Here is a 15,566-nt window from a genome sequence, read left to right as displayed (position 1 = left end):
ACACTCTGGGGAATCAAGGGAAATAATTTCCACGGTTCCTTCTAGTTTGAAGATCCTTTACTTTTACAAAGTCTTTGGGTGCTACTTGTTTCTTCCATACCATTTGGGAATAAACACATATAGAAGTCCTATTACAGGGGCGCCTGTGTGACTCAGTTGGTTAAACATCAGACTCTTGATCTTGGCTCAGGTCATGATCTCACAGTTTGTGAGTTCAAGCCCTGTGTGGGGCTCTGCGCTGACAGTGTGGAGCCTACTTGGGTCTCTCTCTTTCTGACCCCCCCACACTCTCACTCTCTCTCAAAAACATAAATAAATGTTTAAATAGAGAGTCTTATTACAAAGAAATATAACACATATCAAATTTCACAAACTACATGATTTTATTTATAAAATTCCACACACTGACTACTATTGCCCATGTCCATTTATGTATTCCTCAGTTACAGCTCTCATTCTTCAAAATAAAGATCTTTGAAATTATACTCAAAGTATTACTAAATATTTTATTAAGGTGATATCCCATGGGCATCAAATTGCCAACACTATGAAAAAAAGGGTTAATATAAAAACAATACAAAAGTATTACAGACCATAGCTTATCAATATTATCTTCGTTCCTTTGATGGGATTTCCTCATGTAGTAACTTTGATTCGTGAAATGATTTCATTTACAAAACTATTATTCTTTGCTATTACCTCAGCTTTCAGCTGTTTTAACTTTTTTGTGATGTTTTCTTCTGACATTTCAGTAAAAGGCACTTGCTTCACCTTGGATAAAAATTCTTGAATAATTTTTTCACCTTGCTGAAAGACATATGAATGATCCATTAGTCTTTAAAATGTCTTTTTAAAAAGTCACATTGAACTGTAATGAATTGTTTCTTTAAATTTCAATCTAAACACACCACCCAATATTCAAAGACTATTCTTTAAACTACAAGTGTGCACTATATAGAATATACACAAAGGCCTTAGTTGACCATATTTCTTAATAGCAAGTTATTAAAAGACATTTATAAATATCTTTTCAGCTGCTAATGAAAGGGGCTGAATATTTTAATAGTTTCCAAATCCCTCACCTTTTATAATCGATGCATAAACAGTCTTCTGGGAGAAAAAGAACTCAAGGTTTATAAATACTGTAAGGCATAAATAGTCACTGAAAATTCAGTACTCATACACATAATTTTAAAATCAGTATTATTTTACTGGCCATTTATTGCCATTCTAAAAAACATGGCTGTTACTTGCCATGTCATTTGTGGGCAAATCCCTTAACCCACATTCCTCATCCATAAAATGGGATGATAATATTACCAACCTCCACAGGGCTGTTAGGAGAAATGGAGAGTGAATATGCGTGCTTAGAAGTGCCTAGAACAATGCCTGGCAAAGGTAAGTACTATGTAAATGTTTATCGTCACATATGAAGCAGAACTAAAAAGCCTGTTTTTCATACAGGGAGCTAGTTGGTGATAAGTACCTTAAGGGTTGAAAGGTAGATATTCAAATGGTAAGAAATGAAGAAATATTTCTCTATTAAATAACAAGTGCACTTTTTCAAATAAAGATATAATCTAGACTGAGCATCTTCTTTAGCTTAAAATTTTTTCAAAAAAGTGTAATTAGTATTATCAAAAGTACATGGTTTCTGTTCTAATTGGAAACCAGGAATTACATGAAGGAACCTATGTAACCCCAGATCACCACTAGGTGTGCTGGTGACACCAAGACCATTTCACAGCAACCTTCCAAACTTAAAACTGGCAACGAGATAGAATATGTTTCTCTTGCCAGTATAGGTACAACAGATGAAACTAGGCCTTTTCAAAGCTTAAAAGTCATACACAATAATCTACTGTAACAATTATCTATCCTTCAATAAAGAACACCACCAAAAACTCACTGGTTAAAGCTAAAGACATGACAAGAAGTTCACAATGTATAACTACAGTAAATGCTGCCAGGACCTAGCAGTGAATTAAGATTCTTTTATTTTCATTACTGCAGAGAATCCTTTAACGTCTAAAAAATACACTGGGCACATGCTTATACCTTCCTGTGCTAGTATCTAAATTTCACCCATCACTTAGAGATAAGGCTTAACTTAAAATGAACTTCTCCCATGAGAACTGAAACATTCTGCCCACAAAGAGCTTTCCAGAATAAACATTAGTCATATACCACTTAATTAATCTCTATGACATATTTTTCTTTTTAAGATTAAAAAAAAATTTGTTCATGTTTATGAGAGAGAGAAAGAGAGAGAGAGAGAGAGAGAGAGAGAGAGAGAGAGAGAGAGAGAACGCGAGCATGAGTGGGGAAGGGGCAGAGAGAGACGGAGACAGAACCTGAAGCAGGCTCCAGACTCTGAGCTGTCAGCACAGAGCTGGACACAAGGCTCAAACTTGCAAACTGCGAGATCATGATCTGAACCAAAGTCGGATGCTCAACTGACTGAGCCACCTGGGCACCCCTAAGATTTTATTTTCAAGTAATCTCTACACCCAACATAGGGCCTGAACTTACAAACCTGAGATCAAGACTCACATTCTCTACCAACTAAGCCAACCAGGAACCCTATGACATATTCATTATTCTTATCTCCCCAGCCAGATTCTAAACAATTGGAAGGCAGGAACTATGTTTCTTTCTTTGTTATCATCTTAACTAAGCACTGAGTAAATATGCAAATAACTGGATTTGATCTATTTGTTTATGAAGTAAACAAAAAAGTGCTCAGACATCTTTTACTCCTTTGAATTACTTACTTCAAACCTAGACTAGGGGTGGCTCAGTTAGTTAAGCCTCCAACTCTTTTTTTTTTTTAAAGCTTATTTATTTTTGGGACAGAGAGAGACAGAACATGAACGGGGGAGGGGCAGAGAGAGAGGGAGACACAGAATCGGAAACAGGCTCCAGGCTCTGAGCCATCAGCCCAGAGCCCGACGCGGGGCTCGAACTCATGGACCGCGAGATCGTGACCTGGCTGAAGTCGGACGCTTAACCGACTGCGCCACCCAGGCGCCCCAAGCCTCCAACTCTTGATCTCAGTCAGGATCCTAAGTTCAAGCAAGCAAACACACACGCGCGCGCGCGCGCGCACACACACACACACACACACACACAAAACACAACAAACTTTTAAAGGGGGCGCCTGGGTGGCTGAGTCTTGTTAAGCATCCAACTCTTGATTTCAGCTCAGGTTATGATCTCAGGGTCCTGAGATGGAGCCTGTGTTGGGCTCCGCGCTGAGCTGGAGCCTGCTTGAGATTCTTTCTCCCTCTCCCTCTGCCCCTCCCCAGCTTGTGCATGCATGTGCACTCTCTCTCTCTAAAACAAACACACACCTAGACTAATATTCCTGTCGTCAAAGATTTTAAATCTGGTACTTTGAAATGTTCTCCTTTGGTCATGTACATAGTGTAGAAAGAAAAATAATAGAGATGAATGAAGTCTTTGCCATGCAAAGAAATCTAAGTGAAAGCCAACAATGAATGATCAACAAATAAATATTAGAATCACATAGGGAAGAAATAACTCATCTTGGTGACCTGATAGATATAATACAGAATTAAATAATTACAAAAACAATCTGACAAACCTCTCTTTCCAGATAGCACCTCTTTGCTGCTGGTTCCATTTCACCATAGTCTTGTGATTTGCCAATATTCTGAAACTCCTCTAGTTCCAGGGCTTTTTGTTTAGCACACTCTATTACATGCCTAGGGAAATTTGCAAGTTCTGCAACATGAATCCCGAAACTTTGGTCACAGACACCTATGAAATTTGGGGATCATGAGGAACAGGGTAGAAAAAGACAGCAATTAATGTAAAGAGAACTTATCCATCTCACCCTGTAATTAGGAAGCTTAATTTTGTATTTCAAATACATTAGCCAAATGTTTCAGAGTAACTTAGATGAAGGAATTTTAATTAGGCCTTAATGGAAAGTAACTAGGACTTGGCACAAAATGTTATATTCTATCCTTAACAAATGTAGTAGGAAAAATATCAGGGAAAAAAAGGTTGATAAGAACCCTCAAAGGTTTACACAAATATCAGATTCTGAAGAAAAATTAATCAATTCAATCTTCCTGAGGTCTTCTCATTTCATAACTGAGGAACTAAATAAAATATTAAGAAAAAAAAAAGATAAATGTGCATCACTAATTAAGAGCATTTAATTCAAAATATACAGATTTATTACTCAATGGTCTATCCTCTAGATCTGCCTACATCATTTTCTAGAGATAATGACTTCAGAAAATTGGCTAGATAAATATATTTACAATACTGGTCTTAGAAAAGTTACTTACCATTCTTACATAGTCTTATTCTGATTCTAAACTACTGCAAACACATGACTACTGATTCTAAACTACTGCAAAAATTCCAAAAAACGTAATTTTTGACCCAAGTCACTAGTAAATTTATTGATTAGGTAGCTTATCTTCATCCCCATTTGCAGAAAATAAACTGACTTAAGACATTCCTTCCAGACGTTTAATACAAGTGATGCTCGCAGACAGTTAAGATGGAGATTCCATTTTTGCCTCAACTATGTATCAACTATAAAATTTTTTTGCCTAGTTACATATCTCTGACGTTCTGGGGCTGGAGATGGATTGGATGGATTTATTCCTATCATCTCCTCACATCATCTGGTCTTTTAAAATTCTGAACCCATTTCTTTATCACAAAAAACACAAAACATAACCTCAATTTCATGCTAAATTCCAGGTCCAACTAAAAGTATCTTTATTTTTTATCAATAATAACTCAAAAGGATTCCCAATGAAGCATAAGCAACAAAGAATAAAAGAACCAAAAATATATCTCACTTATGTGCAACCACTGATGCAGGAAAACGTGTTCTGGAAAATCAGAAAGCCATCTGAAAAAACTATTCCAATGACTGGTGAAATGTTTAGGCAGCATGTTAATCTCATCAACCCTGTAAGCTCATTAGCTGCCAGACCCACAAATGACAAACTCTTCTGAAAGGATGAAATGCTAACAAATAAATCATTCTGTATGTGAGAACTACTAACAATTTCAGGATTTGTGGAAACCCTACCTTTAAATGAACCTGTTCATGTAACACACTCTTTAGGGGCACCTGGGTGGCTCAGTTGGTTAAGCGTCCAATGCTTGATCTTGGTTCAGGTCATGATCTCACAGCTGGTGAGATTAAGCCCCGAGTAGGGTTCTGTGCTGACAGCACAGAGCCTGCTTGGGATTCTCTCTACCTCTCTGTTCCTCTCCCCCCGCTCTTGCCCCCAACTCTCAAAGTGAAGAAATAAACTTAAAAAAAAAAACAAAAAAAAACAATTAGATAATTATAATATAATAAATAGTTTGTTAAAAAGCCTTGGAACTTCAAAGCTTATTATTGTCATTAGCCGTAGGTAATCTGATAAGAAATCATGCTGCCATGGTAGAGATAGTACAAAACCCTCTGTGATAATGTTGAAGAGTTATTCTTTCTGCAACTGTGTTATGATGAATGTCTACTATGAGACACAGAAATATAAATAATGTACTACATCCTTGTACCCAGATTATGAATTTAAAGGTAAATGTGTTCTGTACAAATATCAACAATTCATACTTAGAATAAGGCAATCACTGATGATGTCAAGGGTAGTAAGTTTCTCACTGTCACACCTGAATCTACGGTACACTAGCAGTACACACTCACCTTTCTTCACCTGATACAGCATAGTTAAGGTCTCTTCGGTAGTTAGTGCTGTGACATGTAGGTTATTAACAGTTGGTATCTGATTGGCCAAGGCAGTAAGTTCATGAAAATGTGTTGCAAACATGCAAAAAGCACCAATCTTTGTTGCAATGTACTCTGATATAGCCCAGGCTAATCCAAATCCATCGTAAGTAGAGGTTCCTCTTCCCAGTTCATCTATGATTATTAAAGAATCTTTGGTTGCAGACCTGAAACACATAATTAATGAAAACTCCCCGTTATATAATATGTGGTAATGCAAAAAAAAAAAAAAAAAAAAAAAAATTAAGGCAATGTAATAGGAAAGATGCGCCACACACATAACAGATTATCTTAATATATAAAAAATTTAACAGTGAATAAAAAGCACTGAAACTTAAAAAATGGGCATGACCATAAATAAACAACTATGGAAAAGGAAACAGTGAATATTTTTTAAATTACCAATCTCACTAGCAGTAATCAATTTCCAAATAAATCAGCTATCATTCATTTCTTGCCAATCAAATCAACCAAGATTTTAGAGATTAATACCACAAGAGGATGGGAAAAGGCTGTCAGCATATGGACACCTGCAAGGACGTACAGCTGGTGGTCATGTAAATTCCTGTGCCTGCTGCAGCCCTACCAATCAGACATTAGCATTCTTTCTTTTCTCATTTTTAACTAAATGTAAGGAGGGGAATATTTTTCCCTCAATCAGAGAATGTAACAGTTCTTCATGTGCTTACTGGTCATTTATTTTTCTGTGAATTGCCACTGGCATCTTTTGCTTATTTCTTTAATTTTTAAATTACAAATATTAGTTTATTGACTAATTACTATACCAAATATTTGTACCACCTCTCTAATCATCAATAGTAATTTACTAGGGATCTACTATATGTGATGTACTTTAGAAGATACTAAGAAACAGAAGGCACAGCTTCCCTACCTTTAAAGAAGCACCTAAAAGTGAAACAAAGAGATTTTAGTAACTTCTAAAATAAAAAATCTAATAAAATTAAAGGCATGTTGAAGAGTTCACAGAAGAAATATCCATGACCTGAGGCTTATGTGACAAGGAAAGACATCAGAGAAGTAGAATGTCTGTCACTAAGGCCTTTAAAGATTGGAAAGGACATGGGTAAACATTCCACATAACTGTGAACAGCACAAGCAAAAGCATAGTAGTGGCAGAGGTTATAAGGTGAACAACTGCCAGAAATCTTAAGAAGACAAATTTAAAAATCAAAGAAGCTTTCCCCAACTATTACCAATCACCTTTTAAGACAAAAGTTCATAAGAAAACTATTAAACTAGATGAAGGTTCTCAGATGTTTTATAGATGAATCTGCAGATGCACTTCTCACAGGACAGGGACATTCATTTTCATTTTGAGGGGACTGGGAAATTCACTCACCTGAGAATAGAAGCAGTTTCTAGCATTTCAGCCATGAATGTGGAGACTCCTTTCAACTGACTGTCGCCAGCCCCTACTCGGGCTAAGATGCAGTCCACAATGGACACTTCTGCTGACTCACATGGCACAAAACACCCAATCTGGGCCATGAGAACTATCACCCCAGTTTGGCGAATATATGTTGATTTACCTCCCATATTAGGGCCTATAAAATAAATTACATCGAAAAGCAAGATCGTTAAATTTATTTCTGCTAATAAATTTTTAGTCTTCAACTACACATTTATGACTAATCACCTAGGTCATATGACATGGCATATAAGCAGCAGAACCACCAACTGCCTAAGTAATGGTATTTTCTCTTCAGTCAAACCTACACTGCACCCTTCATCAAGAGGACCCATGAAAAATATACCTTACCTGTAATTTGCCTAGAAAAACCATAGATTTTCTCACAGCTCACAGAACCGCCTACGTAATAATTTGATGTCATCCAGAAAAGTAGTACACACCTAAATGATTAATTAACTAAACACTATAACTCATTAATAAACAAGGCTATTAGTGAATGGATCAGTATGGTCAAATCTTTCAAATTACTTAAACTCCACACTAAAGCCCTAAGAAACAACCCCATTTTCTGTAAAAGTACAATTTCTTTGTTTGGGTTAGATTATATTAACAACTTGAAAATTCGTTTGGGGAACTAGAATATTATCACTGACTATTCCCCCAATATATTTGTCCAAGACTCCCACCCACCCTCCACTTCTGTTTTCTAGAATCTGGTTAAGATCTAAAAACACTTTAGTTTGAAACATGCAACATTAGTCTATAAGCAAACTTTTCTCAAATTTCACATGAATATAGTCCCATGTCTTTAAAAGAACTGCTACCTTAAGCTGAGGTCATTCCAGCAGTCCATTCTACTTGACCTTCAATGACCTCTGGCTAACAGTAATCTTTAGGTTGAAGGGATGTTCTTTTTTTTAAGTAGGCTTCACGCCCAGAGTGGAGTCTAACGTGGGGCTTGAACTCATAACTGTGAGATCAAGACCTGAGCTGAGATCAAGAGTCAGACGCTTAACTGACTGAGACACCTAGGCACTCCGGAAAATTCATTTTTAAATACACTAATAAACCCCTTGGAACAGAAGTTTTATATAAAGATGACATTCTCTCATACGGGCCTCCCTCTCCTTCCAAATCTTCCCTCTAACCCAAATGTGAATACATTACTAACCAGTATGATTAATGTTGTTTTTCTAACATCAAGGATTAGAATTTGCTTCATCAGTCTTAAATATTTCCACTCCAAAATAAAAAAAAGGAAACATTACCCACCCCCCCCCCCGAAAGCCCATAAATTAGATGTTTTTTGTTTTTTTTTGTTTTACCAGTAATGATGTGGAACATCTGTTTATCTTTTTCAAAGTGAACATCATTAGGAATAAATGCAACTTCATCTTGAACTTCAACACAAGCATGTCTGGATGCTTTCAACGTAATTCTTCCTTGTCCTTTCTCCAGAATGACCGGTCGTACATATGGAACAGGTGCTCCATTTGACACATGTGCAAAGCTGACAACAGCATCTAGCTGAGCTAATACATCATTGAGTGTCTGCATTGGTTCTACATAACCTGTATAAAAACAGAAAATGTGCATAGGAATACTGAAAAAAACAACAACATATAAACAGCCACAGAAATATGTTTAACTTCCCTATTTGGGAATTTAAAATCCATTTTCTAATTTATATACTTAAAATATTAACAGAAGTTTGCCATGCTAAATTTGAAAGGAATACCTACAACCTCACGAGTTTAAAATGTTATAACTACATCTTCCCCTAGTATGAACAGATTTCAAAAATAGAGTGTGATGCCTTCCCTTACCAAAATCCATTAAAATTAAAAAGCACACAGCTGCTTATCTTAGGAAACATACAAATACTAGGTTTAAAATATAATACTGTGGCCATCAAGGCCTGTGCATGTATAAACTTGACCATACAACTGTTACTTGAGTTTTTTCTTCCCATCAGTACCACATGCAGTTGAAATTTAGCATAATTTAGATCCCTAATTGTCACTTAAAACACTTTCAATGAGATTCTCCTCTCCAAGAACATTAATACTAAAAGCTATTATGTACACTAAAAAGTCCCTGACACATGCGGGGCAATGCATGTTTAAGCAATAAAAATGGTCAAAACTTATAGAATAGGTTCTAAATTTTAATAGCTTGGAGGAGTTGGTGTAACATAACACACACACATTATGTAGAACTATTACACGGGCATCAGTGTGTCAAAAGCTTCAAAGGACATTCAAGAGAATAGTGTTTTAGAAAAACATTTATGAGTTTAATCAAATGACAGGATATATAATTCATCTTTGGTTCCCTTGTTTCCCATAAAAGTGATAAAATGTTTTGAAAATAAAAATTAACTTATGAATGGTTGAATACAAATAACTCTCTTATTGTTTCACCATTTTCAAATTTATTCCGTTTTATCTAACATGTACTTCTTTTAAAAAAAGAAACAGCTCACACTACTCTATAATGTAGGAACAAGAACCTGTGAAATTACTTAAATATTAATGGAGTACTTACTGTAATTACTTTAAAAAAGGAAAACCGAAGCCTCTTATTTAAGTCTATACTTGGTATCTTACATCATCTGGCTCTTAACAGCATTACCTTTTCTGGTGTAATAGCCAAGATAGAAAACTACAAAAATGATCGATGACATTTTAAAATAAAAATAATGCATATATTAGACAAGAAAAGGCTTCATTTAAATTCAAGGTAACTCTAAATAAAAAAAAACCTTCCATTTAAATGTTTAAAGCTAGCAGCTTTAATCTAGTAAGTGCTTGATGAATAGGAGCTAGTAATTTTTTTTTTTTTTAAAGGAAGTGTGAATATATAGTATTTACAGCATCCTTAAAAACGCAATCTAGACTCAGGAATGTAATTCAACTGAGACTGTCATGCCACGATTATCTGATACTGCCAAGCAAAAATGTAATCTTTACAAATCTCACTCACCTCAACACCAATATATAAAATGTATTAGAACCCTTTAAGTTTTATATTTCTGATTTACTATGAAAATTCCTAATAGTAAAATAATTTACAGAATTATATAAACACAGAGTTTTCAAATGACTGTTTACTCCTAAATAATTCAGCATGAAAACAAGGACATCCTCCTACTTACTCACAATACACACCCAAGAAATAGGACACCAATACCGTATTATTTCCTTTTAAACTTTGCCAATGTGTCTCAAGGTCCTTGATAGCTATTCCCTACCTCCAACTCCTAGTCCTGGGTCCAATCAAGGACTGTCTACTGCATTTGCTTGCCGTGTCTCTTTAATCTAGATAGAACAGATCCTGCCCATTCCTTTTTTGCTTCCACGACACACACATTTTTAAAGAATACAGGCCTTGGGGCGCCTGGGTGGCGCAGTCGGTTAAGCGTCCAACTTCAGCCAGGTCACGATCTCGCGGTCCGTGAGTTCGAGCCCCGCGTCGGGCTCTGGGCTGATGGCTCAGAGCCTGGAGCCTGTTTCCGATTCTGTGTCTCCCTCTCTCTCTGCCCCTCCCCCGTTCATGTTCTGTCTCTCTCTGTCCCAAAAATAAATAAACGTTGAAAAAAAAAAAATTTTATAAAAAAAAAAAAAAAAAAAAAAAATAATACAGGCCTTAAAAGTAGTGTCTCACAAATCTAAATTTATCTAAGTTTTTCCCTTCTCATTCATTATCACGTTAAACATTTTTGTCAAGAATATCTCATGGGCAGTACCGTGCTCTTCCCTCTACATCACATCAGGAAGCATTATTTATGATGTCATTTGTCCCATTATTGATGATGCCAACTTTGATCACTTGTTTGAAGCAGTTCTTTGGTTGTCTTTTTGAAAGGCACAATAAAGGTGTCCGTGATGACAGGCAAAGCCTTCCAGTTTAATTTTTTTTTTTTTTTCAACGTTTATTTATTTTGGGGACAGAGAGAGAGCATGAACGGGGGAGGGGCAGAGAGAGAGGGAGACACAGAATCGGAAACAGGCTCCAGGCTCCGAGCCATCAGCCCAGAGCCTGACGCGGGGCTCGAACTCACGGACCGCGAGATCGTGACCTGGCTGAAGTCGGACGCTTAACCGACTGCGCCACCCAGGCGCCCCTTCAATTTTTTTTTTTTTTAATTTTTTTTTTTTTAAAAGCCTTCCAGTTTAACATATCAGCCCTACCCTGTGCTAACCACATATTCATTCCGTACTACAGGCAATACCACAGTGTCACGTCATGCAGTCTGCTCAACAGTGCCCTCTAGAATAAACTCTGGAAATCTGCAAAACGGCACACAAAACCCAAAAGAAGTCTTCTTGCCTCATGTGTAATTTCTATTTGTTTTTCAGTGGTACTTATTTCCAAAACTTAGAGCATGAACCCATAGATAATCTAACATTATTAGTGCCTTGTAGCCCTTGGTGTTTTCCTTGTTACAATAAATTTGTGCTTTAAAAACAAAAAAACAAACAAAACAATAAATTGCGCTTTTATGTACATCTGTTTTTCAGGCTGTTCCCATTGCATTCCTTAGCCTGCACTAACTTAATTTTCTACTTACAAGAGTAACTTCCAGCTACTTGTCCCACCACAATACCTATAAAATACTTATACGCAGTCTAACATAATAAACATTCACAACATTTAACAGCTGTTAAAAAAAACACTTTTCAAACATCCTGATGTTTCTATTACCAAAAACCAGATTATATTCAGAACAGTTAATGTACTGGTCTATTCAATTTACCTGAAGAAATATTGACAATTTCTTTAACAATTGCATCCTGGGCTTCCTCATACTCAGTTTTATTTTTGGTATACTCTTCATTGAGAGAAGTCAGTTTACTGCAAATCAAGATAATGATATTATTAAAAATACCAAAACATCTACTGGAGGTAATACGTACTACATAAAATATATACAGAGTATCTATCCTCTAAAGAACCAAAACAATAATTAAAATGAAAATGTGAGTAGAAAATGGGCAACTCATTAGGAGAAAATGTGGCTGGAATTCACTATGTTAACATTTATACTGTTTATTTTATTTTTTTTTCTTCTTTATTAAACGTTTTTATTTATTTTTGAGACAGAGAGAGACAGAGCATGAAAGGGGGAGGGGCAGAGAGAGAAGGAGACACAGAATCGGAAGCAGGCTCCAGGCTCTGAGCCATCAGCCCAGAGCCCGACGTGGGGCTCAAACTCACGGACCGCGAGATCGTGACCTGAGCTGAAGTCGGACGCTTAACTGACTGCGCCACCCAGGCGCCCCACATTTACACTGTTTAGAAGAGCCCTTCTTTTGATACTGAAGGCTGTCAAAGTAAGGAAAATGTTTTGAAAACCAAATCTCATTAAGAAAAAATGAAACTATAGGTTGAAATAAAAAGTGAAGAAAGATAATAAAGTGAAGGAAAAACATTCACTAATATCAAAGGAAGGGAAGGACATTGAAAACAAAAAGACAATGAGGTGCCTGAGGGGCTCAGTTGGTTAAGCATCCGACTCTCAGTTCTGGTTCAGGTCATGATCTCACGGTTTCATGAGTTCAAGCCCCACATTGGCCTCTGCGCTGAAAGCACAGAGCCTGTTTGAGATCCTTTCTCTCTCTCTCTCTCTGTGCCCCATCCCTACTCATGCTGCCTCTCTCTCAAAACAAATAAATAAATAAACTTAAAAACAAAAAAAACAAGATGGGGGGCACAGAGAAGACAAAAAGGGGGAAGCATTCACTAGATGAAGGAGGGCATCAACCAAGGCAATAATTGTGAAGTTGATGGATTAGCCAATGGCATAATACACATACACAGCTCAAGAACAGTGCACAGGCAAGGAGCAGCAGCAGACCATGAAACAGGCAAAGAGAAAGAATTAAAGGAAGAAAAACAGGAGGCAAAGATATTATAAAAGTGAGACCACTATGTGAAGGAAGAGTAGCAACAGAGGAAAGTGGAGGGGGCCAGGGACAAGACTGTGCAGGTTACAATACAGGTTCCAGATTTTTCTGGATGGCAGACAGACACTGGAAGTTTTTAAGAAGGAAAATCATAGAGGTGCCTGGGTGGCTCAGTTGGACTTCAGCTCAGGTCATGATCTTGTGGTTTGTGAGTTGTCAGCACAGAACCGGCTTCAGATCCTCGGTCTCCCTCTCTCTCTGTACCTCCCCCACATTCACTCTCTCTCTCTCAAAAATAAATAAACATTACAAAAAAAAGGAAGAAGGAAAATTATATGATCAAAACTCAGATACACAGCAAACGTTTCATTTGTTGACCAAAATGAATTAATAAATTTTCCACAACTTTTGGAATAAATGCAATCAGTTCTATCTCTTCTACATATATTATAAATTAATCAATGGTGTGCTTCAAAGACGGTTATAACACCCCACAAGTTCTGCCTTATCTAAGCCAAAATATACATATATATTTCTCGAGTCAGGGATAGTTTACTGGAAAAACAACTACTACTAAATTTAGCGACAGGAGATGTAGGAGTGAGTATCTAATGTTGCTAGCTGTCTAACCCTGGGAAATTGGGAGTTTCAGCTTCATGTAAAAAATGAGAGAAATAAACCTATTTATTTCAGAATTGTAATGAGAAATCTAACAGATGGATTGTTTTCATTCCTGGGGTGTCTGAACACCTAGAATAATGTCTGCACATAAGAGGCACTCAAAGACTTGCTAAATAAATCGATAAAAGGGGATCACATATACAAAAACTACCTGTAAAGTACAGGGACTATTGAAGAGGGGTGGGTGTTAGGCTGCCATAAATTCTAATATAGTACAGAAGGAAAAAGATAAATGTCCCCACCCAAGTAATGGAAGATTTATTTTATTTATGAAAACAAATTTTTTTAAGTTTATTTTTGAGAGAGAGACACAGAGAGCAAGCGTGGGTGAGGGGCAGAGAGAGACGGAGAGAGAAAGAATCCAGAGCAGGCTATGCCCTGTTAGCACAGAGCCCAACACGGGGCTCAAACTCACAAACCGTGAGATCATGACCTGAGCTGAAACCAAGAGTTGGACACTTAACCGACTGATCTATCCAGGAACTCCACAGAAGATTTATTTTAAAATAATTCTTTTTTCACCCATACATAATTTGCCTCAGAAACTTAACATCAGTGAAGGAAAAGAAAAACTCGCAAAATCTTTTGTCAATGTTTATTTTTGAGAGAGAGAGAGACAGAGAGACAGAGAGAACGAGCAGGGGAGGAGCAGAGAGAGAGGGAGACACAGAATCTGAAGCAGGCTCCAGGATCTGAGCTATTAGCACAGAACCTGACATGGGGCCTGAAGCCACGAACCACAAGATCATGACCTGAGCCTAAGTCAAACGCTTAACTGCCTGAGCCACCCAGGCGCCCCCAGAAAGAGAAATTTTTTAAAAAGCAATAATCTAATGAGTGACCTTGCTAAGGCTGGTAGGCATCTCCCTAAACTAATTTATAGATCCAATTGATATAGCAGAATTTTTTTAATTGATAAATTATAGCAAAGTTTTCTTAGAAAAATCAAACATGAAAATAACTATAAAGCAGAGATATGATGGGGAACTAACTCTAACAGATATGGAAGTATAGTATAAATAACTGTAATATAATTAATCTATTTCATATTGACAAAAGAATTATGGGACTGACATGTGAAAGAATCTTAAAAACAGATCCAAAGTGTCACTTCAGTCAATGAGGAAGAGAAGAGTTATTTAACACGGGGGTGTTGGAACACCTGACTAGGCTCTTATAAGAAAATAACGTTTCACTCTTACCTTATGCCTTGTATCAATTAATAAGGTAAAACTTCCTTATCATAGAGCATTCACGTTTCACAGAACAATTTAGTTCCATGGAACTACTGAAGACTTAATAAAGTAATATAAATACAAACCTGTTGGTAAATTTAACACCATTCTTCTGGATATCTACTGTACTGAAGTTTTTATTGTTACGAAGGACTTTTTCTTCCTTACACGTTACACGGAAGTAATAACCAAACTGTGCACTGGAATCCAGTTTAATCTGTTTGCCAGGATCCAAGCCTTCAGGATAAGGAAATAAAGAAAAAGTATGTTACAGATGTCTAGAGCCATTTTTTAATAAAATGTTTAAAATAATTATCTCTAAATGGTGAAAAACATACTTTTATGGCAAGACAGTGTAGCGGAAATTATTAAGATTAACTGGGAAAGAGTCAAACTTTACTTCATTCAAAAACTACATGAATGAAGGCTGTCTATAAAATCCTTAAACTCTTGCATTAATGTTATTAGCTTCTGATGTCGAAGCGCTTTCTGGGTATATCCATCCGAAGGTGCAGAGTACA

General features: G+C 36.7%; 1 protein-coding gene across 1 annotated transcript in view; it reads right to left on the bottom strand.

Moving 5' to 3' along the window:
• Positions 1 to 359: 359 nt before the first annotated feature.
• Positions 360 to 15,566, bottom strand: part of MSH2 (mutS homolog 2) — an 82,506-nt gene continuing 67,299 nt past the window's right edge. The window contains exons 10-16 of the mRNA XM_045445968.1: positions 15,132 to 15,282; positions 11,980 to 12,077; positions 8,546 to 8,791; positions 7,149 to 7,353; positions 5,708 to 5,955; positions 3,608 to 3,783; positions 360 to 807 (exon numbers count right to left, since the gene is read on the bottom strand). Coding sequence (XP_045301924.1) covers positions 637 to 807; positions 3,608 to 3,783; positions 5,708 to 5,955; positions 7,149 to 7,353; positions 8,546 to 8,791; positions 11,980 to 12,077; positions 15,132 to 15,282 — 1,295 coding nt within the window. The 3' untranslated portion in view covers positions 360 to 636. The remainder of the gene's footprint in view (positions 808 to 3,607; positions 3,784 to 5,707; positions 5,956 to 7,148; positions 7,354 to 8,545; positions 8,792 to 11,979; positions 12,078 to 15,131; positions 15,283 to 15,566) is intronic.

This window comes from Leopardus geoffroyi, chromosome A3 (assembly GCF_018350155.1).
Source record: "Leopardus geoffroyi isolate Oge1 chromosome A3, O.geoffroyi_Oge1_pat1.0, whole genome shotgun sequence".
NCBI classification, from domain to species: domain Eukaryota; kingdom Metazoa; phylum Chordata; class Mammalia; order Carnivora; family Felidae; genus Leopardus; species Leopardus geoffroyi.
This window is presented reverse-complemented; position numbering and strand designations above follow the sequence as displayed.